The 21,097-nt window shown below is 49.4% G+C and overlaps 11 protein-coding genes across 13 annotated transcripts; 5 read left to right on the top strand and 6 right to left on the bottom strand.

Moving 5' to 3' along the window:
- Positions 1 to 1,099: 1,099 nt before the first annotated feature.
- On the bottom strand, positions 1,100 to 2,364 carry PV09_05439. Of its 2 annotated transcripts, XM_016358944.1 has the most exons (4): positions 2,011 to 2,364; positions 1,823 to 1,940; positions 1,395 to 1,769; positions 1,100 to 1,340 (listed from the first exon to the last, which is right to left on the bottom strand). In XM_016358944.1, exons 1-4 carry the CDS (start codon positions 2,065 to 2,067, stop codon positions 1,222 to 1,224), a joined length of 669 nt encoding a protein of 222 aa, XP_016213083.1. In that variant the 5' UTR covers positions 2,068 to 2,364; the 3' UTR covers positions 1,100 to 1,221. The 2 variants fall into 2 exon arrangements, with proteins under 2 accessions (XP_016213083.1, XP_016213084.1); XM_016358945.1 differs by having other exon boundaries at positions 1,823 to 2,364.
- A 57-nt stretch (positions 2,365 to 2,421) lies between these two features.
- On the top strand, positions 2,422 to 4,001 carry PV09_05438 (uncharacterized protein). The gene has a single exon (XM_016358943.1). The coding sequence runs from the start codon at positions 2,542 to 2,544 to the stop codon at positions 3,934 to 3,936; it is 1,395 nt and encodes a 464-aa protein (XP_016213082.1). The 5' UTR covers positions 2,422 to 2,541; the 3' UTR covers positions 3,937 to 4,001.
- On the bottom strand, positions 3,872 to 5,290 carry PV09_05437 (uncharacterized protein). The gene has a single exon (XM_016358942.1). The coding sequence runs from the start codon at positions 5,023 to 5,025 to the stop codon at positions 4,105 to 4,107; it is 921 nt and encodes a 306-aa protein (XP_016213081.1). The 5' UTR covers positions 5,026 to 5,290; the 3' UTR covers positions 3,872 to 4,104.
- Positions 5,291 to 5,601: 311 nt separating this feature from the next.
- On the bottom strand, positions 5,602 to 8,164 carry PV09_05436 (uncharacterized protein). The gene is made up of 3 exons (XM_016358941.1): positions 7,903 to 8,164; positions 6,505 to 7,852; positions 5,602 to 6,443 (listed from the first exon to the last, which is right to left on the bottom strand). The coding sequence occupies exons 1-3, from the start codon at positions 8,036 to 8,038 to the stop codon at positions 6,407 to 6,409; spliced, it is 1,521 nt and encodes a 506-aa protein (XP_016213080.1). The 5' UTR covers positions 8,039 to 8,164; the 3' UTR covers positions 5,602 to 6,406.
- A 114-nt stretch (positions 8,165 to 8,278) lies between these two features.
- PV09_05435 (uncharacterized protein) lies at positions 8,279 to 9,460 on the top strand. Its single transcript, XM_016358940.1, has one exon. The coding sequence runs from the start codon at positions 8,300 to 8,302 to the stop codon at positions 8,828 to 8,830; it is 531 nt and encodes a 176-aa protein (XP_016213079.1). The 5' UTR covers positions 8,279 to 8,299; the 3' UTR covers positions 8,831 to 9,460.
- PV09_05434 (uncharacterized protein) lies at positions 8,758 to 9,842 on the bottom strand. The gene is made up of 3 exons (XM_016358939.1): positions 9,419 to 9,842; positions 9,143 to 9,370; positions 8,758 to 8,989 (listed from the first exon to the last, which is right to left on the bottom strand). Exons 1-3 carry the CDS (start codon positions 9,752 to 9,754, stop codon positions 8,897 to 8,899), a joined length of 657 nt encoding a protein of 218 aa, XP_016213078.1. The 5' UTR covers positions 9,755 to 9,842; the 3' UTR covers positions 8,758 to 8,896.
- A 1,527-nt stretch (positions 9,843 to 11,369) lies between these two features.
- Positions 11,370 to 13,109, top strand: PV09_05433 (uncharacterized protein). Its single transcript, XM_016358938.1, has 3 exons — positions 11,370 to 12,156; positions 12,212 to 12,310; positions 12,359 to 13,109. The coding sequence occupies exons 1-3, from the start codon at positions 11,792 to 11,794 to the stop codon at positions 12,708 to 12,710; spliced, it is 816 nt and encodes a 271-aa protein (XP_016213077.1). The 5' UTR covers positions 11,370 to 11,791; the 3' UTR covers positions 12,711 to 13,109.
- On the top strand, positions 13,090 to 14,082 carry PV09_05432. 2 transcript variants are annotated; one of them, XM_016358937.1, is made up of 3 exons: positions 13,090 to 13,344; positions 13,437 to 13,789; positions 13,845 to 14,082. In XM_016358937.1, the coding sequence occupies exons 1-2, from the start codon at positions 13,231 to 13,233 to the stop codon at positions 13,713 to 13,715; spliced, it is 393 nt and encodes a 130-aa protein (XP_016213076.1). In that variant the 5' UTR covers positions 13,090 to 13,230; the 3' UTR covers positions 13,716 to 13,789; positions 13,845 to 14,082. The 2 variants fall into 2 exon arrangements, with proteins under 2 accessions (XP_016213076.1, XP_016213075.1); XM_016358936.1 differs by having other exon boundaries at positions 13,437 to 14,082.
- Positions 14,083 to 14,405: 323 nt separating this feature from the next.
- PV09_05431 (uncharacterized protein) lies at positions 14,406 to 16,386 on the top strand. The gene has a single exon (XM_016358935.1). It carries the CDS (start codon positions 14,470 to 14,472, stop codon positions 16,252 to 16,254), a length of 1,785 nt encoding a protein of 594 aa, XP_016213074.1. The 5' UTR covers positions 14,406 to 14,469; the 3' UTR covers positions 16,255 to 16,386.
- Positions 15,066 to 17,113, bottom strand: PV09_05430 (uncharacterized protein). The gene is made up of 3 exons (XM_016358934.1): positions 16,900 to 17,113; positions 16,403 to 16,842; positions 15,066 to 16,346 (listed from the first exon to the last, which is right to left on the bottom strand). The coding sequence occupies exons 1-2, from the start codon at positions 16,931 to 16,933 to the stop codon at positions 16,571 to 16,573; spliced, it is 306 nt and encodes a 101-aa protein (XP_016213073.1). The 5' UTR covers positions 16,934 to 17,113; the 3' UTR covers positions 15,066 to 16,346; positions 16,403 to 16,570.
- A 67-nt stretch (positions 17,114 to 17,180) lies between these two features.
- Positions 17,181 to 21,071, bottom strand: PV09_05429 (uncharacterized protein). Its single transcript, XM_016358933.1, has 2 exons — positions 19,650 to 21,071; positions 17,181 to 19,600 (listed from the first exon to the last, which is right to left on the bottom strand). Exons 1-2 carry the CDS (start codon positions 20,988 to 20,990, stop codon positions 17,378 to 17,380), a joined length of 3,564 nt encoding a protein of 1,187 aa, XP_016213072.1. The 5' UTR covers positions 20,991 to 21,071; the 3' UTR covers positions 17,181 to 17,377.
- Positions 21,072 to 21,097: the final 26 nt, after the last annotated feature.

Raw genomic sequence — 21,097 nt, 5'->3', positions numbered from 1 at the left:
TGTGTTGCCAGTCGCGATCGCGATATTGGCGCTGAAGATGAACGCTTTCCTTGTAGGAAACTTGCTTCCCGTTGGGTCTTCTTCAGTGAAGGCGATGGGCTGCAGGTGTCGACTTTTGGGACACATTTCGGCTCGTGTACGCTCACGATACGACAACTCCAGCACCTCCAGACCACGGCTTGGTGCTGTTGCATGATTGGCACGGTTACACTCATGCGCTGATCCGCCTTGCCTCGCTACTCGGCTCTTGCAGGAAGCCTGTCAAAGCTAGACATATACCAGTCCCTTGCGTGGCTGGGCTTTGCTAGGTCGGCTCCAACCCCAGTGCTTCATGCCGACTGCCTCCGCTACGTAGTTGTCTGCTTGTCAAATATCAATGGGGGAGGAGGGCTGCTGTGTGCACGCCGGCAGAATGTGGCTGCAGTGCTCGTTGCTACTCATCTGCTGTCTGGTGGAGTGGTCGGCGTTCAATCGCCACGCCGCGCTGCTTCGGCGAAGTAAAGGCAGTTCTTTCTGTACGTTGTGGCGTTTTCGTCAGAATCACATCAGCCTTGGTGATATCTCCCCCCCCGTCGTGCGCTACATCGATATGGCAACCTTGAACTATGACCGTGCTGCATATCGCCAACGTAAGAACAAGGGTAGAGAAAAGTCGACATCGTGTTGAGCTTCCAAAGTTCTAGAACCTGGTGTTCAGCCTTGCACTCTGCCGACCCGACGAAGCTGGTTGCCCACGTTTCCGACGGGCGGAAAATCCCGCCAGGAGAGGATCGTAATATGGCGCATGATAGGCAAGATCCGCATTTGTCGCTTGACGACTTCCTTCAGTGGTACTAAGGCTCGCAAGCAAGCCGCGTGGTTCGCTGGTGCGGCTCAGATCTCGACCTTCCACCATGCATGCTTGAAACACTTTTGCTGCACAAAAACTGAGCTCGAACCCAAGTTTACTCAGGTGCATGCAAATTTTTGCAGCGACGACGGCCGTGAGTGATCCACCTGACATGGAAAAGAAAAAAAAAAAAGAAAAGGAAAGGAAAGGAGGGGAAAAGAAAAGAAAAAAAGAGAAAAAAAGAAAAGAAAAGCTAAATAGTTCAACACAGCCACATCAACAGGCTGGCTTCCCTTTTCGTACATGAGCTTCGACTGTAGACTCAGTACACAGGCTGGACTGTTCTCCGCTGAGAGATTTTCACACCAGTTGTTCATCATATTCACCCGTTGTCAAAGCATGGCTTGCCAACCACGCTTGTCATTCGGTCGTCCAAGCCCGAGATGATCCACAACCTGTCCAATCCGATCGAAGCCCCAGAAGGAATCCTTCTCGCCGTCTGAATTTGTAGCTGAACAGCACGAGTTAGACGGACGGACAGCAGCTGAATCCGGGATCAGCTTACCAACAAACCAAGGTAGCCCAAAAGCGCCCTCCTCAAATGCAAGCTCCGTGTTCTTTGTGAGCAAGCTCTTGACTTCCGGTTCACTCCCTCTCTCAAACAGAGCCTTTGCTTCCACGTCGGACATCTGCAGCGTCCTCGCCAGAATCGGGATGGCCACCTCGGGCTTGTGGATGGGCTGTCGGTCGCACCACAGAGCGTGGTAGAAGGCGGCAAGCGCGTCCGGAAACCTCTCCGGCATCTGCATGTTCAATGCCGTCAGAGCTCGCTGCGTCGCGAGCGTGTTCATTGGAAAGCCATCGGGCACGGCATCACACATGGGAATGTCGAACGATCGAGCCAACCGAACGCGCTCCTTGTTGATCCACCTGTCTTTGTCTACGCCTGGTCAGGACTTGCAGAGCTGAGGCTCGAGACTGGGAATCATCTACTTGTGATGGCCAGCGGAGTACGGTTGTCGCACTTGTGCATCAGGCCTCCCAGGAAGATTGGGATAAAAGAAACCTCGCATTTCTTGAAGACGGGCCAGTTCTTGACGGCGTAGAAAGCCTGTCATAGTCGTGTTTGTTCGTGGTTAGGACCAAGTTGGCTACGCATGGGCTTGACTGTGTTTGCCTACCAGGTATGCAAATGGCGACACGGAGTCCACGAAAAGCGTAAGCTTGGGCTTTCCCATGTTCGAATCTAGACGAGATCTCCAAGCTGTATGAATCGATCGAGCACGGCTAAACTGTCATCGAAGAAAATTTGTAGTCATTGGCAACGTTAAGAGACTTCTCTTCGTTGCAAATCTTTGTCCACGCAGAGTGAAGTCCTCATTTGAGCCGAGGTACACAGACTTGGAGATACGAGATCCGTTCAGCATTCCCCAAAAATCGTATTACACAAAGAAACACGAGCAAAGAAATGATCCGCACAGATTCAAGAACAGAAATGCGCCCATTTATAAGATTCACGAGGCCTGGTAAAAAAAAAACACAAGTGCTTAGCAACCATTCCCCAGTTGTTTCTGCTGATATAGGTTCCTTATTGCTGGTGGGAAGGCTGACTTGCATTTACGTCATACCCCGTGACTCCGCGCGGGCTCACGACGCGCTCGACCACAGAAATGGCCTGGTTTGGTAACCGTCCCAGGCCGGCATCGTGATGAATGAACGGGTTTCTTTTGAACCTCGAGGCAGGCCATCTGCTGCCATCGCAGCTTCGGAGAATTTATTGCAATGACCTACTGCGCAATTTGCATCCTTCGAGCACACGGCTTGAGCGTGTTGTAGGGGCATCCACGTCGAGTCTCGGCCAAGGCAACAATGAGGGCTCCAGAGAGGACGCGTTGCCAGTAGCGCACAGTGGAGGAGTCAACAGCATTGCCATCGATCGCTTCGAAAGCCGCTATCTGCTCTCCGGGGGCGCTGACGCGTCAATAGCTATCTGGGACTTGGAGGCTCCGCACCCCGAACAGACCGTCAGCTCGGTCGAGCTGTACAGGCCTCTAGCAGCAGTCGGAAAATCGGACGTCGGTCATACTCACGGCATCACTCAGCTGTCCTTCTACCCATTCGACTCTCTCGCCTTCCTTTCTAGCTCGTACGACCACACGCTGAAGATATGGTCGTCGGAAACCCTCCAGGCGTCCGCGTCCTTCAACCTCGAATCGGTGGTGTATGCGCACGCCGTTTCGCCCATCGCGCAGCACTTGCTTGTGGCATGTGCGACGCAGCATCCGGCAGTGAGACTAGTAGACCTGCGCTCCGGTGCGGCTGCCCACGCGCTACCGGGTCACACCGGTGCGCTGTTAAGCGTGGCATGGAGCCCCGTCGATGAGCATGTCCTCGCCAGCGCAGGAACAGATGGAACAGTGAAGTTTTGGGATATCAGACGTAGCGCGGCACTGATAGCCTCCCTTGACATGGAGGATTCTGTCGGCGTGCTAGGCTACAACGGGCGAGGTTCCGGCGCTCGTCATGCTACGCGGGGCAAAGCCCACGCTGGCCCGGTCAACGGCATCGTCTGGACGCAGGACGGAAGGCATATGGTCACGACTGGCCACGATGAAAAGATTCGTGTTTGGAACATGACAAAAGGGTCGAATACCCTGGCAAACTTTGGCCCCCTTGTCAGGAACAGAAATCTTTCTCAGATGCTGCCTTGCCTTGTCGCAGCTGAAGTCGTATCCACGGGTAGGGACATCATGTTCTTTCCTAGTGAGCGTGAGATTCTCATGTTCGAGCTGTACGAGGGTCGTCTATTGAAGCGTCTGCGTCCTCCCGGCGTCTTCACGTCCGCTGTTGGAGGCGGCAAGGTGACGCAGAAGCAGAGAATAGTCGATCTAGCATGGCGAAATACAGACATAGAGCTTTATTCTGCACATGGAAACGGTTCGATACGTGTCTGGAAGCCGCGAATGAGGGAGGATATTCTGCTCGACGAAGACGATCGGCAAGAGCGAGAAAGAGACTCGATTGAAAGAGATAAGAAAAGGAAGGCTTTGGAAGATATTTATCGAGACTTCGCGAGGAAGAGGGTGGATTTCTCAAGTGGTGCTTGATAGCAAATGCCAGTCGCGAATTATACACGAACCTAATATTACAAAACGTAGTACAGTCATATCGCGCTGTATTTTTGTCTCACTTCGCTTTGGTTGTATTTGCACTTTTTGGCAGTTGGCCACGAACACAAATTTCTCCAGGGCGTGTGATCAAAGGTGATTCTTGATTTATGTTCCGCGAGGCCGCGCCCACATGAACCGGTGCCAGCTGCTTGGATTGTCAGAAGCGCCTTGATTCTCGTTCCGTCTCGAATCGGCTAGCGATGACCTCCCTTGATTCGGCGTCGTCGCTCCTGTCGTCGATTGAGTCTGTCGGGGATCGTCCCACGTGACGTAGTTCTCGTTGCGGTTTGCGAAGCATATACGACCGTCCGGTGCCGTAATTTCCTCCCAACCAGGCGGCAATCCTTCTTGTGAATCCTGCAGCGTCGAAGGCGAGGCTGGAGGCACGATTCCGCCTAGATTCGCGACCGTCCTCCTGTTGGGCGGTCCCTCGCCGTTCCACCAGCGCTTCAGACCCTCCGTGACGGTCTTTAGGTATCCGACAACGAGGAGATGCTGTTTTGTGTTTCCGTCAAAGCAGCCTGGACAGTGCTGCTCTACTTCGTCTGCTAATGCGATGCTGTCAGCGGCGAGGAGCCCAGCAAACACCGCCAGCACGCCGAACATGAGTCGCAGCCTCAGCGCCTTCTCTTCCAGGTCTTCAAATTCCTTGCGCTCGCTGGTAAATTTCTCGTGCCATGAATGTTCCTTCGAGCTAATCTGCTCCTTCAAAAGCTCTACCTGTCTCTTGTATTCTTCCAGCAGCGCGGCGTTCTGACCCTCTTTTGTCTGCGATAGAAGTATATCAGTCGGGTTGTCCTCCTCGCGCTCGGCCAGGTCGCGCTCCGAGCGAAGCAGCTGCAGTGCTGGCGAGTGCTCTATGTAGTTGATGCCAGAGAGCTTCGAGAAGTGCCCGTTTTCACGGGAGACAGCGCGGGCTTGGAGATCTAGAAACGAAGGAGCGAGTGTCCGAGTGCTGGTACACAGACAGCGAGGATGGTGGGGTAGACGTCTCACGTATGTTCGAAGTGAACCGAACAACGGCATTGTTAGAAATGGGATTACAGTAGCATGAAGGAGAGTAAGAAGTTCGTGCTTCAAGAGAGGGGGCTCCCTTGCCACAAAGTCTCGAATGTACTGGTCATTCACTTCGAGCTTCGGTTGGTCAAGCAGCTGACAAGGTGGGGTTGCTTGGTCGAATCTCGAGGCCGCACTTGCATGTTGACCCACAATATGAGCGCAGTTATACTACATTCCATACTGTAAGGACAATAAGAAGGGTACGTAAACATGCAGCAGGCACATGTGCTTGTCTGATGGATATGTTGTTCATCCATCAACGACCCATGTTCTCACTTCGTCTTACACGTGTGGGTCAATCAGAGTTCCTCTTTCGGCTAGCGCTACTGGTTTCCAGCTTCCGTTCGAATGGAATACCTCTCTTTGTATTCGTTATATGGCGACATTTACGATCTTTCATTCAAAGCAAAAAATAAGGTCCTCATACTCTCTGTTGATCTTATGGGTGGGCAATTTGGCATGGCCTTTGTAGACGCTTTGCCATAAAGTCAAGGCATTGCGAGGACACTTAAAAAGAGATAGGTGTGGAATGTTGCGTGCGTAAAATGATTCAGTCAGCATCTTCTTTTGCTTGCCCTTTTGATATTGCCGATGAATCCATAGTTGAGCTGTACAATGTAAATCATGAAAGACGTAATGACACTGCTCGATGATCGGTCTCCATCCTCCTTTTTCGACCACTTCATGGAGAGCCACTTTGTACAGAGGGGTTTTAATCCATCATATCAAGCAAGTTCAGCGCCTATAGAACCCGATGTTTGAAAGATTCACGTCGTAACTGCCTCGAGCTCTTCTAAGATCTGAAGTCAATCTCTGACGACGTCTAAGAGACTTATAGCAAGACCAAGATGTGCATGACATCTTCTAATCACTTTTGCAGGCAACATGTGTATCAGTTTCCCATCAAAAGCAAATAATTCGTGTTACTTCTGAATTTGGTGAATACATGTCCTGTGTTGGCATGGCTCGATCTTAAGCGAAAGGCTTGAAACAACCGTTATTACCTTACAGGTCTGATAGGGCTACCGGGCAGTTACGAAATTTAAATAAGGAGTGTCCAGTCTTGGAATGAAGCAATTGAACAGAATATAAAACTTTGAGAGCGCGATGGTGGATTGGACATTCTCTTCGAATCAGAACAAGCCACGACTTTATTTCAGATTGTTCCACAAATCCCCTACAGCGACTGGCCGCTTAGTCGTAAGAATTCGAGCCTGAACTATGCTGCTGTGCGTGAAAGTGTGAATAGCAGATACTCCTGCATACTGGATCGAAGTACAAAGTCTCAAGGGAGATATACATTCGTTCCCAGTGATCGCCCCTAAAGTTGAGCAAACTGCCTAAAGACTTATGCTAGAGCACCCAAAGGATCCCATAGCGGTAGTCTGTTAAATTGTTAGTGCTTAACATTTATCCATCGTTTTCGGGGAAATCGCTTGCACGTACACCTTCGGATCTTGCTTCAGGATATCATTAATTTCCTTGCTGACTACTGTCGGGTCCACCACAGCCTGGTAGCAAAACTCATCCATCCACTTGTCACTCATCACGAAATAGCCATCTGTACCAGCTGTGTTCGACCAGCTGTTCTCCACGCGCCATCTGACCGAATTGCCGTCTGCATCTAGGTGCACGGCTGTTAGGACCATAGCGTGAGTCATGGCTGATTCTCCGGTGTTCAGTCTATCAGCTTTGCTCATTCCAAGCTTTATGTTAAAGCCAAGTTCATAATCGATAAGATCGGTATCCATAATACCCTTCGTTGAGTCTGAGAACTTGCCGACGTCAGAGCCGAAAAAGACAGGATATCCTTTCTTCAGCATGGAAATACAAGCTCTCTTCATTGTCTTTGTGTCGACATTGACGTATGTGATTGGCCTGCCTCCCCACACATTACCTAGATGGTCCACGGTAAGCAGCCGGTTGTACTCGTTACGAGGATCGTTGACTAAAGAGAACAGTTTGTGGACATCTGTTCCTCCACATGCTCGCAGGGCTGAAGAGTCGTTCAGCGATGCGGCAAAGTCTAGTGGAGAAATGGATAGAGATCTAAATTTCCCATCTTTGGTATAATACTCCCACAAGAAAGGCTCCGAAGCAGCAGGAGGTGGACCAAGTGTAATCGTGAGAATTCGAACTATCTCTTGCATCATCTTCTCTTTGCGTTCGGATATAGCCTTTTGGGCAGATATTGAAGATGATCTAGCTAGCCTTCGGAGCTCTAAACCATCCTCCCGTAGTTTTGTGGTAAGTAGCGCGTCCATGGTCGAGCTGTGCATGGCGTTCCAGCAATCTGGGTAGAGCGTTTGTGGCACCAGGCCATACTTAGACACGAGGTTGGAAATCATGTCCCATTGTCCGCCATCACCGACTGGACTCGACATGAGACTGCTGACCAAACGAGAATCTACCTCCTCATCTGCTGTCTCTATGATGCTCTCCAGAAAGAAGTTTGCCTTCTCAACCTTGTCCCAGAAAAACAAGTATTGCTGCGATAACTCAAACTTGTCTAGATTGTATCTCTTCATGATAGAAACCCGAAATACATTCGTTGATGCAAATATCCAGCATCGTCCCGAACTTCTCTGATTGGTAACTGGCGATCCTTCAAGGGGTATCTTGACATTGAAAGTTTGCGTGTCTCTCACTATGGTCGAAGGCTTTTCAAGGGCTATTTTTGGATCTTGAGTAGATAGCGCAGAGAGTGCAAGGCGGTTCTTTGGGTCTTGCAAGACGGTTTCGATCCAGGATGTCGTTTTGGAGAGCGACACTGTGGTCTGTCTATCATGTGGCTCTTGATTGCTGTTAGAGAAGCTCGGGGAAATTTCAACGGTCATCTCAGACCTTCATATGTGTCACCCGACTTCTCAACTATGATGCTACGCTCCATCTCTTCGTCCAAGCTCTTCGCTCGTCGTGAAAGAGCGCTGTACTTCTCTTCGTAGTACCGAGGCTGGGGCTTGCTGTGCTCCTGTCCCATAATTCGTGTAGTTCGAGAAGAGGCAAAATGTATGCTTCCTACGGCCAAAAAGCGGTCTATGGGTTTCAAATAACGAGTCTTTTGGATCTAAGGGCTCTATTTGGGCAGGTGATCAAAAGGTGTCTGAGACAACGCCTAGAGATAACGATACAGCCTAGAGTTCACCCCACACACGCATGGGCCCAAGCTCGCGGAGCTGATCGGAGCTTCAGCCTATCATTCCATGCCATCTCCGCACCATGATGGACCTAGAATTTGACAATGACACACTCAAACGACGAAATACATATCAAATACCTCCAGCAATGCCTCGACGAGGCTCGAAAATCTCCACCGAGGCCGACCAATTTCTGCGTTGGAGCACTGATATTGCATGTTCCTAAAGATGGAGCAGAGCCACGGGTGCTGGTCACTGGCTATACTCTGGAGTGCCCTGGAAATACACACGCTGAACAATGCTGCTTCATAAAACTTGCTAAGGAAGCAAACTTGCCGGAAGAAAGGGTAGATGAAGCTTTACTACTGGACGGAGAAATCGTTCTCTACACATCCATGGAACCATGCTGGATGCGACTGAGTGGGAATTTACCATGCGTCCAACGTATCCTACGAGCGAAGCATATAAGAAAGGTGATATGTGGTGTGAGAGAGCCAGAAAAGTTTGTTGGAGAGAACCAGGGACGTAAAATTCTTGCAGATGCCGGAATAGAAGTGCTCTACGTTAATGGACTTGAGGAAGATATATTGAAAGTAGCTACGGCAGGGCATGCGAAAGATGGCGATGAGCATTAAGATCATTGGCTACCAAAGATTTCGATCCTTCGATATCTTTTGCTGTCGATAATGTCAATAGGCAACTCACGGTTGGCTATTGGTCTTCATTTCCTCTTCGGCGCTTTTCGGAATCGATACAAGATACGGAACGGTAATAGAGTTTAACTTTCGAAAAATCTACGATTGAATCAGTTTGTGGTTAAACATGGACATGAAATCACACGCCACAGCCTTGTCCGACACAGATAATAAGCCAAAGAGTAAATCCGCCAATCTGTCGACTGATATGTCTATAACAGGACGAACGGGTGGAAAAATACAACTACTTACATCCGCAATACTAGAATCGGGAAGCTTTCCATCCCACTTGTCTTCGACTCTGGAGATTTTCGAACCATCCGGTGAAGTGAATATGTTGACTTTAGAAGACACAGTGGTTTCTTTTCCGATTCCTTTGACTTTGTAGCGGGTTTTGAGATCTACAATTATCGGGTTGCCTGAGGAGACGACCTGGTGCGATAGACGCTCAATCTCGGAAAATGCTTGCTGCAATCCGTACTGCGAACGTCAAAGATGTCCTGGAGTACATGAAAATTTGCAGCATACCCATTGAGGCTCATATTTCTTTCTACCTTTGGCAATAGTCAGTGGGTCTTCGAAGGTCGCATCGTCTTCCCACAGCTGAAGCTTCTCCTTCGTAGGTTTGCCCTGGAAAAGATCGAGCACGCTTCCCACAAGCGTCTTCTGCTGCTGTGACAGTTCGACACCAGGGGCGGTCTGTAGATTTGTGTTTTCAATTCGCAAGTTCGACGTCGACATGGCTCTAGACAACAATGTAGAACTACAAGTCCGGGGGGCTGCTGATAGATATGATACGAGTTGTTTTCTAATTAACGGTGTTGTGACAGTAGAAGTGCAAAAAATGCAATTGTATAAACCCATTGTCAGTATATATTCGCAATGTAATGTGTCAATTCTTTCAGTTATGGGGCGGAGGCAGACCAGAGTCGTGACGCAAGCAATTGGTAATTGCCCAATTGGGCTAAGATCGTTGGCATGCTGAAGCACATTCTCGATATCTAGCATGTGCATATTTCTCTGCGATCTCCAGCTTTCGAAGCTAGTGGTCTGGCTATTGGTCAAGGCTTGAAGCTCTTCTCTTGCTTCTTATTGAGCTTGTCTCGTTGTCAAGACGTTCATCTAGCCAATAGACTGTGCAGCAAGAAAGTCATCATGCTTTGCACCTCGCATGGCTATTAATGCTGCTTATGATAGCTCAAGAGTTGCAGGAAATAATGAGCCGTTTTCGTCCTTAGATATCTAACCTGTGTGATAACTGAAAACGCATTCTCAACAGACTTTCATACCTGCTAGACTTCCATTGTTGGAAGCATTTGAGAAGCTAATTCAAGGCTGATTACTGGCAACTAGGGTGAACGGACGAGGCTGCTTGGTGTTGGCTACTTAAGCGTCGGTTCAGAGCAGACGTTGTACTCAGATACGGTCTAACACTGTGCGACGTGCCCAATTTCGCTGCGAGTACAGAAGTGCGATGACAAAGATCTACCTCTCGAAATTCTCAAATTTCCGCAGAGCTGAAACTTGAAGTTATCTTCGCTGAACACAATGGGTGTTTCAGCCAGCCCGAGAAAAGCAAAGAAAAGGCCATCAAACTGCAGAAGGCAGCTCGTTTACGGACATATTGGGGGTTATGTCAACATACACGCTTGATTGTAAAGCAAAACCGGCCGGAGCTGTATTTGGTGAGCCGGAAATGGAAACCAGAGACGATGCGTGAAACAGAAAAAACATCGAAAAGAGTGAGGCGTCTACGCAGGCGAAAAAATGGTCAATGGCATGATCTGGACGATGGATCCGCCAGGCGGGCGTGGGATAGTAACTTAGGTTGGCTGGATGTCGCGCCTTCGTTGTCGGCAAGAGTCACGAGACGAGTCACGTGCTTTGGGCACTGAATTCAGGCTGCCATGTGGTGATGTGGATGTGTTTCGTAAGACCTCACCGCAGGTTCGAATTGGCAGCATCTGCATTTCCCACTTCAGCGTCGTGATCTACGCTCGATGGATCATGCTAGAACGAGGCGAGGAGTGAGATAGCGTTGGGGCTGGTGGAACTACAAACCGGCCAGCCAGCAACATCGTTCCCCACCACACACGCGGACTGACGTATGCTCGCATGGGCCCGGTGAGTACCATAATTATCAGGTCCATCCTCGATGTACTCGGCGGGGTCCTATTTGCAGCCATTATCGAGCTCGGCATCAGAGCGAGCGGCCGAAGCAGATAGCGACAGCTTTTTGTATCAAGCCTGGAAACACATATGTGATGATCAGAGGCCCGTCGAGTTTCTCGAACAGCTGCGTCGCACCCAGTAGACCTTACCCTTGTGAGGCTAATGCACGAAATATCTCTGACCAAAGACAATGGTACAGACCCAGCCTTGCATGCGCAGTTTCTCCCCGTCGAGGCTCTGCTCAGATGCCTCAAATCCACCTTCTTGCGTGTCCGCTCGACCAACCTCATCCGGACATCCGGCAGCTTTGGGCTCGTCTTGCTGTTCTCAGGTCTAGCAATCCCTGACGATCAATGTCCAAATCCGCTGTTCTAGCCATGTACGGTACATACATTTGCATCTGCTCAGGTAACGGCTAAACCCTGGTACCAAGTCGGCTGATGGATGCATGGGATCTCCCAGTCTTCTGATCACTGTGCTCACTTCCAAGGTTTCCGGAGCTACAAGTTTGCTAGCTTCGGGTTGCCAGCTGAGCCTGCCGTTGAACCTAAAGAACTGGATTATACAGCATCGTTATTTCGGCTTCCTCTTCAGCTTTTCCTGATCTTCCTTATTCATTTGGTATGAACATAATGTCTGAAGCCTAAGAAAAGCCCGATCATCACTCGCTTCTTCCGTCCAAAGCTTATCGATTAGCGACTTGCCCAACATCGAGCTCCCCAGCACGAAATGCGCCAGTTTATTCCCAGCCTCCCACTTTTTCTCACTCTCCTCCCAAGCGCGTCGCGAACTGTCTTGCTGAGCGCAGAGCCACTGTCAGAGGATATAGCAAGACCGCGCGCACTTTATGACCGACGGAGCGACCTACAATGGCCTGCCATACGAGCGAAGAATGCGGAGCCAGCTTTAAAGGAGATCGCAGCGCGAAGCCTGGAAGATGACCTGGTAGCGCGACAGAACTACTATGCCTTTTCTGGGGCAATTTACATCGTAGGACCGAACGGACAGTCTTTGAGTAATTTGAATGCTGCAAGCCCGGCCTATTGTCCAAATTCTGCACCGCAGAGCTGTGGAAATATCGGCGTCTGGAACTGGTTCGTCGAGAGGTGCCGTGGCATATACAATGCGTGCTTGCTAATGCTGTCTTAGGTGTTGTCCGTCAGGCAATACATGCGCCTGGGCAGATTCAGCGCATACATACGTTGGGTGCTGTCCTAGCGGCGTCACTTGCGCACAAGGAAGCGTGAAGTAGGCCTAGACGAAGGAAAGATCTTGCTCAAGTGCTAACTTTTGCAGTGCCAACCAGATTCAAACAGTCACCGTGTACGTAACGACCACTCAGTACCAGCAACCGAACGAGGTCACAACTGTTATCGCGGCTGGAGGTCAAGGTAGTACCACGACAGCAGCAGGAAACATCATCGTCGTTGGCAAGACCACAGGGCTGGCGACCTACAATGGCTATTGTACGACGATATATGCACAAAACTTGGGCCCCACACCCACTACAGCCGCTGCAGCCTGTGGCATTGCCCTAGTCGTGAATGAGGCAGCGCGTCCAGTTTTACGACAAGTGCTGACTGCAACGGCGGCGTTTTGGCTCCTGGTGGTCTTTGTGGGCGTTGTACCGTTTCGGATACGAAGTTAAGACCAGTTTGTTCATACAGCGGAGCACAATGTGTCTCGATGTAATATTGTACATCTTGGAGAGTCTTCCTGCATTGCAGAGCGTTGGACGCTCGCGCGCTACATGATTGATCATCTTCTTCTGGATGATTTGTATGATCATTCAAACAACAGCTGCAACGACTTATATGTGTTGCGCTTCATGCGCTGCTTATGTGGACAGCATGTTATGATATCCTTCATGCCGCTATCCATAGAATGACATTGATTGTTCGCATCATTACCCCTTACTCATAGTAGAAGATAATGCAGCAAAGCTATAATCGAGCTTCCGCAGTATTTGATCTTGAATCCTGGAAGAATCCTTGCTCAGGGTACCTACAGCAGGAAATATGACATCACATCAGGCTGGCACAACATAAATCGCAAAGCTTCTGCAAACTCCGGAGGTAGGACCGCCAACTATCTGTCGCGTCTGAAATTTTCTCGCCGTAAAAAGGACTGTTCACATAAATTCCATCTGTTGCTTCGTATTTTCCAATATGTCAGGCTCCGTCGCAAAGAAGCAAGATCAACAACTGGATAGGCATGTCGGCCAGTCGCAACGCATGAGGCAGGTTGACGAAAGAGAGGTAGAAGCAAAGGGATCAGCAAGTGTACGCTCAAAATTTGCTTCCCGTGTCCTGAACTTTTGGTTATACACAAGGTAACGGCTCGCTCTCGAAGTTCCCCAGCTAATGCGTGTCAGGCCGGTCTGAACCTCAACCTCGCAGCAGTGGTCTCTGGTCTCTTCACCGGCAAGAAGAAGACAACGACAGAGACCGACCCTGACGGGTCATCGCACTCGGTCGAGCACTCTAAAGGCCGAGGCTACGTTGACGGCAGTGGCGTAATGAATATCAATGCCATTGGCTCCGCCGATAGCACAGTCACCGAAAGACAAAGGAGAACGATCGAGGGGTCTCAGGAGCAAATTGATCACCTTGGGCTAAACAGACACCAAGCCATAGAGGCGGCTCAGAAATGAGGTTGTCGCGGGCCTATGGTGTGTGAACGCAGGCCGATCTTTTGTCAAAGGCTTACCACCTGGTGAAAAGCGAGGTTCGCGCACCTTGTGGATGTACCAGGAATCGCGTATGTTGTCTGACCAAATTAGAAACGTAATGAACGCAGATTGTCACTGCGAACGTCTAGAATGCGCTCTGACGGGCTATAACCATTCGCGCATCGTTAATTGACGGCGTCTGGGCAATGAAGATTTTGTACATCACGCTGGAAACACCCGCTCCCAGAGCAACGCGATTTGAGATGTCGGGAGGTATTTGTGCTAAGCCAAAACCACTGCCATTTCTACTAGTCCCTGAAGTTCCGTAATCTAAGTCCTGAAAACAGACAGTCCACAGTGCTTTGACCCCCAGTCAGCTTTTTGTGAACCACAGCCGGTATCGTAATTTGCGTAAAAAGTAACCAAGGCTTTAAAGAATACTTATCTCATGTTGAAACGTAGCAGAATTACAATCTTCGATTTCACACTCGGAACGACATCCAGCCAATAAGACAAAGTTTATCTTATTCACACGCCCGATGTTGTCCCTGCGACAGTTGCGCATTAAATTTGCTGCACAGAAGCGGGTACCAAAGGGAATCCTACCTAGATACAGAGAAGATCAATGACGCAAGTCTGCAGCCTAAGCAAGAATTTGTGGATCGTAAGGGTCTTTGATAAACAAGAGGTTTTCCTGTGCGAGAGCTGATTTCCTGACCGCCCAGAGAGATTGCAAATGGCCACCAACACTTTCTCTCACCCAGCGTGGTGGAAAGAATCGGTAATCTATCAGGTGTACCCAGCAAGTTTCAAAGACAGCAATGGCGACGGATGGGGCGACCTCAAAGGCTTAACGAGCAAGCTGGACTACATTAAGGAGCTAGGAGCGAACATAATATGGTGTAGCCCATTCTGTAAAAGCCCACAAAAGGACATGGGCTACGATATCAGCGACTACTGCGACGTGGACCCCAAATATGGGACGCTAGCGGACGCAGACGAACTTATTGCTGAGATGAGGAAAAGAGATATGAAGTTGATGGTTGACCTGGTGGTGAACCACACTAGCGATCAAGCGAAGTGGTTTCTAGAGTCGAGATCGTCAAAAGAGAATTCAAAGAGAGACTGGTATATATGGAGACCAGCTAAGTACGATGCCGACGGAAAACGACAGCCACCGAACAACTGGTCCATGATCCTCGGTGAGGAGAGCAGTGCGTGGACATGGGACGAGCATACGCAGGAATACTACCTTTCCCTGTTCACCCCCTACCAACCAGACCTCAATTGGGAAAATCCGGAGGTACGTGCTGCCGTTCACGACGTTCTTCGCTTTTGGCTGGACCGCGGAGCGTGTGGCTTTCGCATGGACGTTATCAACCTCATCTCCAAAGTCCCGGGACTGCCTGATGCCGAGGTGGTTGCTCCAGACCATCGATTCCAACCAGGCTTCAAACATTTCGCAAATGGGCCACGGTTGCATGAATATCTACATGAGATGAATCAAAAGGTTTTGAGCAAGTATGACGCTGTAACTGTCGGTGAGATGCCATGGGTTCGGGATGAGGACGAAATACTGCGTGCTGTACACCCTGATCGACAAGAACTGAGTATGATATTCCTTTTCGAACTTGTGGACATCGACAACATTCCGGGATCGTACCGAATGACTATGTACGACTGGAAGCAGTCAGAAATCCGTCGGATTTTGGCACATCAGCAGGAAATGATGCAACGACGAGGTGGTTGGAATTCATTATTCATAGAGAATCATGACAACCCACGTTCCGTTAGTCGTTATACAAGTGACGACGAGCAGTACCGTAATCACTGTGCAAAGCTGTTGGCACTGATGATGACAACGTTAAGCGGTACAGTTTTCGTATACCAGGGACAGGAGCTCGGTATGAAGAACTTCGCAGGTGAGACGAACCCGGAAGAGTACATGGACGATGTTGAATCAATAAATTACTGGAAGAAGATGAAGACAATGTACGGCCATGACGCAAAGATGATGGACCATGCAAAGCATGTCGTCAATGCAAAGTCAAGGGACCACGCAAGAACACCTATTCCTTGGACGGATGAGACACCAAACGCTGGATTTACGGAGCCATCTGTGAAGCCATGGATGAAACTAGTACCAGATTTCCAAACAATCAACGCCAAAGCTCAGGTCAACGGCCATGATCCTCAAAACGAGTCTGTTTTCCAATTCTGGAAACGAGCATTAACCCGTAGACAAAAAAACAAAAGCGTCTTTGTCTATGGCCAATTTGACATCGTCGGTGATGAAAAAGGCAACGACGATCCAATCTTCGCGTACACAAAGTCGGACGGCTCGGATAAATGGCTCGTGGTGTTGAACTTCTCTGAAGATGCAAGAAACTGGAGGGTGCCAAGTAATGTCCAAATCAAGCAGTGGATCGCAGGTAATTACATAAACGGCGTGCTGCAAAAGCAATCATCCGACATCGTCTCGCTGAAGCCTTGGGAGGGTCTCCTTGGACAGTGTAATTAGAATAGACGAGCAGCCTGTGTAGGTGCACTGGACTAGACACCCGGAAGTTACGGTGCCTGTAAAGGAAACAGAGCATGTCGGTGGACTCTGGGCTTTAGACAGTCAATGTTATCTCCCATTCTTCAAGAAAAAGTACGTGTATACATACTGTCTTTGAGCTCGCGGATCGCGCATTAGGCTTCTTTCTTGGAGCAATTGATTCACAGGTCCGTGGCCTCGCGTGTCGTTCTCGTTCTTGGACCCGTGCGCCGACACTTCTGACTTCAATGTCGTTGTACGTCATGAGTTCCTTTCCCCCCACCTATGTTCCCTCTCTTCACACGTGTTTCGTACTGCCTATTGGACCTCCGCGTACCTTCAGCCAATCGATCTCGCTATCCACGTCCTCGTCCACCAAAGCGCAAACAAGAACCAGATCGCCCCTCACAAGGAGGACTTGAGGCTCAGATATAGTATTCGGCTCGTCGCTGTCCGGTGGTTGTATGACGCGTTCCTCAGCTCCAGTGAGAATCAAATTTGTGGAATTGTCCACTGCAAGAAGGGTGCCTTGGTATGTGCGACCGTCGATTGTGATCACACGCACCACATCTGAATGAGGCTATTAATATCCGAAGCAACACCAGCGCTAGAAAATAAAGCACGCACTGTTTATGTAGTCCTTCAACGGAGCTAATGACATCGTGCTTGAAGCTCGCTCTCCAATTTTGAGCTTGCAGCTGAGGCAAGATTGGTGTACCAATCTCAAGCTATCCGACTACAATTGGCAGTACGAAGCTTCGAAAGTAGAAGTGCGAAGAGGTCGTCGTAAGCAAGAAAATGCAAGCGTGAGACCAATGGACTAGAAGAACTGAACTTTTTGGGTCGTAAGTTAAACGCTAAGATTGGAATGGCAACCCTGAAATTAACGGGCAGAAGAAAGCACGTGATCGTCATGGATTCATTCTCGATGAGAGGAGGTGAAGAAATAATTGGAAGCATGCGACACTGAAAGCTATTTCTAAGATTAAGAATTTGCTTGGGTATCCTTCTATGATAGAGTCAAGAGGCCGCGAAACTAAGTGCGTGTTTCCGAGAACTCCTGGCCGCGTCCAAAACTAGAACTAGAGTATGGACCATGCGGCATCTACCCGAATATACTTCCAAGATTTAGAGAAGGCTGCAGTGCTGTTGATTCGCTCAAACTCATACTCTCGCTTCGTTCTGTTTCAGGGCTGGTGAACCCCGACTTTTTCGCCTTCTTGCGTTTCGGTCGAGCTTGGTCTTCACCCTCTTCCGCATCAATGCCCTTGATCTTGATGTCGTGTCGACCCTTTCGTCCAAAGACCTGCAATGGTACTTTAAGCGGAGCCATGTGCGACTTTGCTGTTCGAGCATCATCCGGCAGTGGTATGCTCCTAGCCGATTGGATGATCTTAGCCACACCAGAATCATTCGAAATTTCCTTTCCCGCATTGTCATGCTCTTCTCTCGTCATGGCCTTGCTGCGCTTGAACATAGCTTCCTCGATGGTACCCTCCAGGACCAGTGTCTCAACATACACAGCTTTAGTCTGTCCGATTCGATGTGCACGTTTTATGGCTTGGGCTTCTGTATGCGGCGACATAGGTGGATTGAGGAAGAATACACGAGACGCCTTGTTGACGTTGAGACCCCAAGCTCCATGTGTGATATCCATGAGAAGTACTCTGATGCTGTCATCTGTGTCGAAGGCCACAATATACTTCGAACGCTGCTCAACATTGAGATGGCGTGCGTAAATGAGATGCTTTACGTGGAAAAGATCTAGCACCTGCGAGATGTACCACGCTGCGTTGTCAGCGTCATAGAAGATCAAAATCTTCTCGTCAACATGCAACTCAATCACCCGTCCCAGAAGATATGAGAGCTTGCTTGAGACTGTGCCTATGACCGACGCTGCTGCTAAAGGCGAGTCGGACGGTAGCTCTCGATCATCAAATGCGTTCAACCGTTTACGTTTGAAATTTGTCTCAACAAGATCATCGGCACCCTGGACATCGGAAACTTTTACGGTCTTTGATAGACCTTTTTTAGGAGAAGCATGCTGTCGACTGTCGAACTGTTTCTCGCGCATGCCGGACACCGGAACGCCCATCTTAGTCATTGTGCCTTCCTTGGCCTTTGTCCTCCTTTCATCCTCTTCAACGGTAAAAGCCTTTTTCCGTTCAACGCTGCCAAGCGCGGCGAGATTTTCAATAGGATTTGGGTCAAATAGTTTCTCGTTCACGAACCTTTGCGCTGCATGAAGCTGACTAGCTCCAACCATTATTGGATCACTGCCTCCATCCAACGACCAAGGTTCACGATACTCGTCTGGCCAATTCTCAACATACAAAGCTATTTCGTGCGTCTGAGACATAGCCTTCCATCCTGGACTTTCCAGCACCCTTCTTGCGAATCTTATGCCTTCTGATAACTGCTCGCGATCTTCCATGGAGCACGAGGTGCCTTCTTTGCATAAATATCTCTCGGAATGTCCTATTGCCGAGACGACGTCACTTTCCGTCCAACCTGTCCAAAAGAAGGGTGAGGCTCTAAGATTTCGAACTAACGAATGTCTAGACGCTGTGCTGTTCTTGTGGAAAAGGTAGTCCACGTCCGTCCGTTCGCTCGTGACAGCGTTAGCCAATATGAAGAAGTTGAAAAGATTGAGAGTGATAATATCGTAATAACACGGCTTCAACATCTTCACAGAAGCGTGCAGGGGTGGAAGAAGCACGTCTCGCTCGATATCCTCTGGTCTTGTCTTCAAGACCAATGTGTTAAGCGTAGAGACCATGCACTGCGAAAATGCTGAATGTGTTCTGCCCTTGAAAGTCTCATGTCGAAATGCAAAGTCTTCCCACTCTGATTTAGGCTCCAGTTCATTCCCAGCCCATGGTCGGACTTGGAGGAAGTTTGAAAGCAAAACACCAATCGACTTTGAAGCTCCGTTCAGTTCCTCTTGTCGAATGTAGCTTTTGCGACTCTGTAAGGCGAGTCCAAAGCGTCCCGAATGAACCGGAGTGAACTCAGGCATCTGTTCCTCATCATTTGCGAACAAATTCCCAGCCAGTTCAACATCCACCCCAAAAAGGCGTTCCTTGGCTGGAGTTCCGGAGACTATCCACCTTCGTTCGGCTTGGACCAAAGTCGTCGCAACTCTGACGGCATTGGATGATGAAGACGTAAACTCGTGACCTTCATCAATGACTATGCGCAGAAAATGCAGCTTTTTCAGGGGAGATTGATAGATATCTTCGGGACGAAGACAACTGCAATCTCTGATTCGAGTTGCTCCTATGTAAGGACACTGGCAGCCAGCTCGGACATTTGAAGTGGTCCTGCCCTAGAATCAGGTTAGAACGGATGGATTCGAGAAGACGGGAGGAGCAAACCTTGTCATCCTGGCCGTCTTTTGCTTCCTGCTCAAACCTTGTTTTGCTGAAAAGGAGGATGTCGTAAGTTGCAATCTCATCGGCATCAGGCAAACGGTCTTTGCTCTTCTCGAGAAATAGAACTCGCAAGCCTCCAGACGACAGATTGGCGTGCTTGTTCAATTCAGCCTGCCACTGTCGGAATAAATTTCGAGGTACTACCACGATAGAGGTCGAGCAAAGTCGGACTCTCTTCGGTGGCGGAACAACGATGCTCGTCCTGCTCGACCGCCTCGTCGAATATGGAATCTCATATGTTGTAGGAATAGCATCAATCTTGGCCTCAAGATGAGGGTACAAACCTCGGCGAAAAAAATGCATATGCGATTTGAGCGGAACATTTGATCTCCCTGCGCATGCAATGACCATATCCGCCAATCGACAAATTCTGGGTCGAGTTGTGGTCGACGTTGAGTATTGTGGTGGGATGCGTGGTAGATGATATCTCGTAGCTAGAATTAGCGCAATAATGATGACAGTCTTGCCTACTCCCATACTCTCTGCGAGTATCCCTCCTCTACTCCCCTCATACTGAGGAGGCGACAAACGGAATTGCAAAGCTCGTGGATTGTAATAGTATTTTGAACCAGTCGGACACGTGCGCTCCTCAAAGCGAGGGTCTAGATTTGTACTTGGCAGCGTCTCTCGTTCAATCATTGCAGCAGCTGTTCTTGCTTGGTACGGGTAGAGTGTTGCCTTTAGATCAGGTATGCTCTCGACAGAGTCCGACGACGGAGTACCAGAGGAGCAAGGGACTCCAGATTTTGACAGCACGTTTTCGGCGGCACTCCTCGAGTACCGATCCGGAATCCGATACGGATTTGGATTTGGCGAAGGCAGCGAATTGAAAAGCCAGAACAGGGAGCGGTTGACTCCAGTTGCCCAAAGGTCAAACTTTTTGCACGTGGCAGGGTTTGGGCTTCCATTCCAAGCCTCGATGCTTGTGTCAAGTCTCGAGCATAAATGCCCCAAGTCTGCTCTCAGCGTCTTGCTCTGTCTATCCACGCTTGATAGGCGAATATCGTCAGGTAGGAGATACACTCGCAAGCATATGTTTTCATCGTATTCTTGCCGGAAGAGCTTGATCCATCGAGCGGCATGGAGCTTCACTACAAAATGAAGATCGGGGGGTAAAAAAGAGTCGCAAGTAAGGACTTCAAGCCATACTCGATTGCCTCTTTGACTAGTGTGGCCACTTGGAAAGAGGCATAAACAGCCTAACGGGATATAGTCCGCAATGCTTGAGTGATTGGGTTTCACTCCCCAGGACGGTTGAACGGAGGCGGAGGCAGACGACTCCATGATACTTCTTAATTCTCAACTCCGAACCAGACATGTTACAAAGGTAGAGATGGAGCCGCCGTTGATTAATTATTGGTGAAGTGGCCAGTGGATAAGACTTGAGACAA

The sequence above is a fragment of the Verruconis gallopava genome, assembly GCF_000836295.1.
Source record: "Verruconis gallopava strain CBS 43764 unplaced genomic scaffold supercont1.17, whole genome shotgun sequence".
NCBI classification, from domain to species: Eukaryota; Fungi; Ascomycota; class Dothideomycetes; order Venturiales; family Sympoventuriaceae; genus Verruconis; species Verruconis gallopava.
This window is presented reverse-complemented; position numbering and strand designations above follow the sequence as displayed.

Coding starts and splice junctions, on each gene's coding strand:
- PV09_05436 (XM_016358941.1), bottom strand. CDS start 8,038: ATGGGACAGGAGCACAGCAAGCCCCAGCCTCGGTACTACGAAGAGAAG. Junction 7,853..7,902: donor GTCGGGTGACACATATGAAG/GTCTGAGATGAC, acceptor ACAGCAATCAAG/AGCCACATGATAGACAGACC. Junction 6,444..6,504: donor CTGAAGCAAGATCCGAAGGT/GTACGTGCAAGC, acceptor ACAATTTAACAG/ACTACCGCTATGGGATCCTT.
- PV09_05435 (XM_016358940.1), top strand. CDS start 8,300: ATGACACACTCAAACGACGAAATACATATCAAATACCTCCAGCAATGC.
- PV09_05437 (XM_016358942.1), bottom strand. CDS start 5,025: ATGCCGTTGTTCGGTTCACTTCGAACATACGTGAGACGTCTACCCCAC.
- PV09_05431 (XM_016358935.1), top strand. CDS start 14,470: ATGGCCACCAACACTTTCTCTCACCCAGCGTGGTGGAAAGAATCGGTA.
- PV09_05432 (XM_016358937.1), top strand. CDS start 13,231: ATGTCAGGCTCCGTCGCAAAGAAGCAAGATCAACAACTGGATAGGCAT. Junction 13,345..13,436: donor AAGCAAAGGGATCAGCAAGT/GTACGCTCAAAA, acceptor AATGCGTGTCAG/GCCGGTCTGAACCTCAACCT.
- PV09_05434 (XM_016358939.1), bottom strand. CDS start 9,754: ATGGGTTTATACAATTGCATTTTTTGCACTTCTACTGTCACAACACCG. Junction 9,371..9,418: donor AGAAATATGAGCCTCAATGG/GTATGCTGCAAA, acceptor TGACGTTCGCAG/TACGGATTGCAGCAAGCATT. Junction 8,990..9,142: donor CCGATTCTAGTATTGCGGAT/GTAAGTAGTTGT, acceptor ATTCAATCGTAG/ATTTTTCGAAAGTTAAACTC.
- PV09_05429 (XM_016358933.1), bottom strand. CDS start 20,990: ATGGAGTCGTCTGCCTCCGCCTCCGTTCAACCGTCCTGGGGAGTGAAA. Junction 19,601..19,649: donor AAGACGGCCAGGATGACAAG/GTTTGCTCCTCC, acceptor ACCTGATTCTAG/GGCAGGACCACTTCAAATGT.
- PV09_05433 (XM_016358938.1), top strand. CDS start 11,792: ATGCGCCAGTTTATTCCCAGCCTCCCACTTTTTCTCACTCTCCTCCCA. Junction 12,157..12,211: donor AATATCGGCGTCTGGAACTG/GTTCGTCGAGAG, acceptor ATGCTGTCTTAG/GTGTTGTCCGTCAGGCAATA. Junction 12,311..12,358: donor TGCGCACAAGGAAGCGTGAA/GTAGGCCTAGAC, acceptor TAACTTTTGCAG/TGCCAACCAGATTCAAACAG.
- PV09_05438 (XM_016358943.1), top strand. CDS start 2,542: ATGAACGGGTTTCTTTTGAACCTCGAGGCAGGCCATCTGCTGCCATCG.
- PV09_05430 (XM_016358934.1), bottom strand. CDS start 16,933: ATGTCATTAGCTCCGTTGAAGGACTACATAAACA. Junction 16,843..16,899: donor GTTGAAGGACTACATAAACA/GTGCGTGCTTTA, acceptor AGCCTCATTCAG/ATGTGGTGCGTGTGATCACA.
- PV09_05439 (XM_016358944.1), bottom strand. CDS start 2,067: ATGGGAAAGCCCAAGCTTACGCTTTTCGTGGACTCCGTGTCGCCATTT. Junction 1,941..2,010: donor TGTCGCCATTTGCATACCTG/GTAGGCAAACAC, acceptor CGACTATGACAG/GCTTTCTACGCCGTCAAGAA. Junction 1,770..1,822: donor TACTCCGCTGGCCATCACAA/GTAGATGATTCC, acceptor GACCAGGCGTAG/ACAAAGACAGGTGGATCAAC.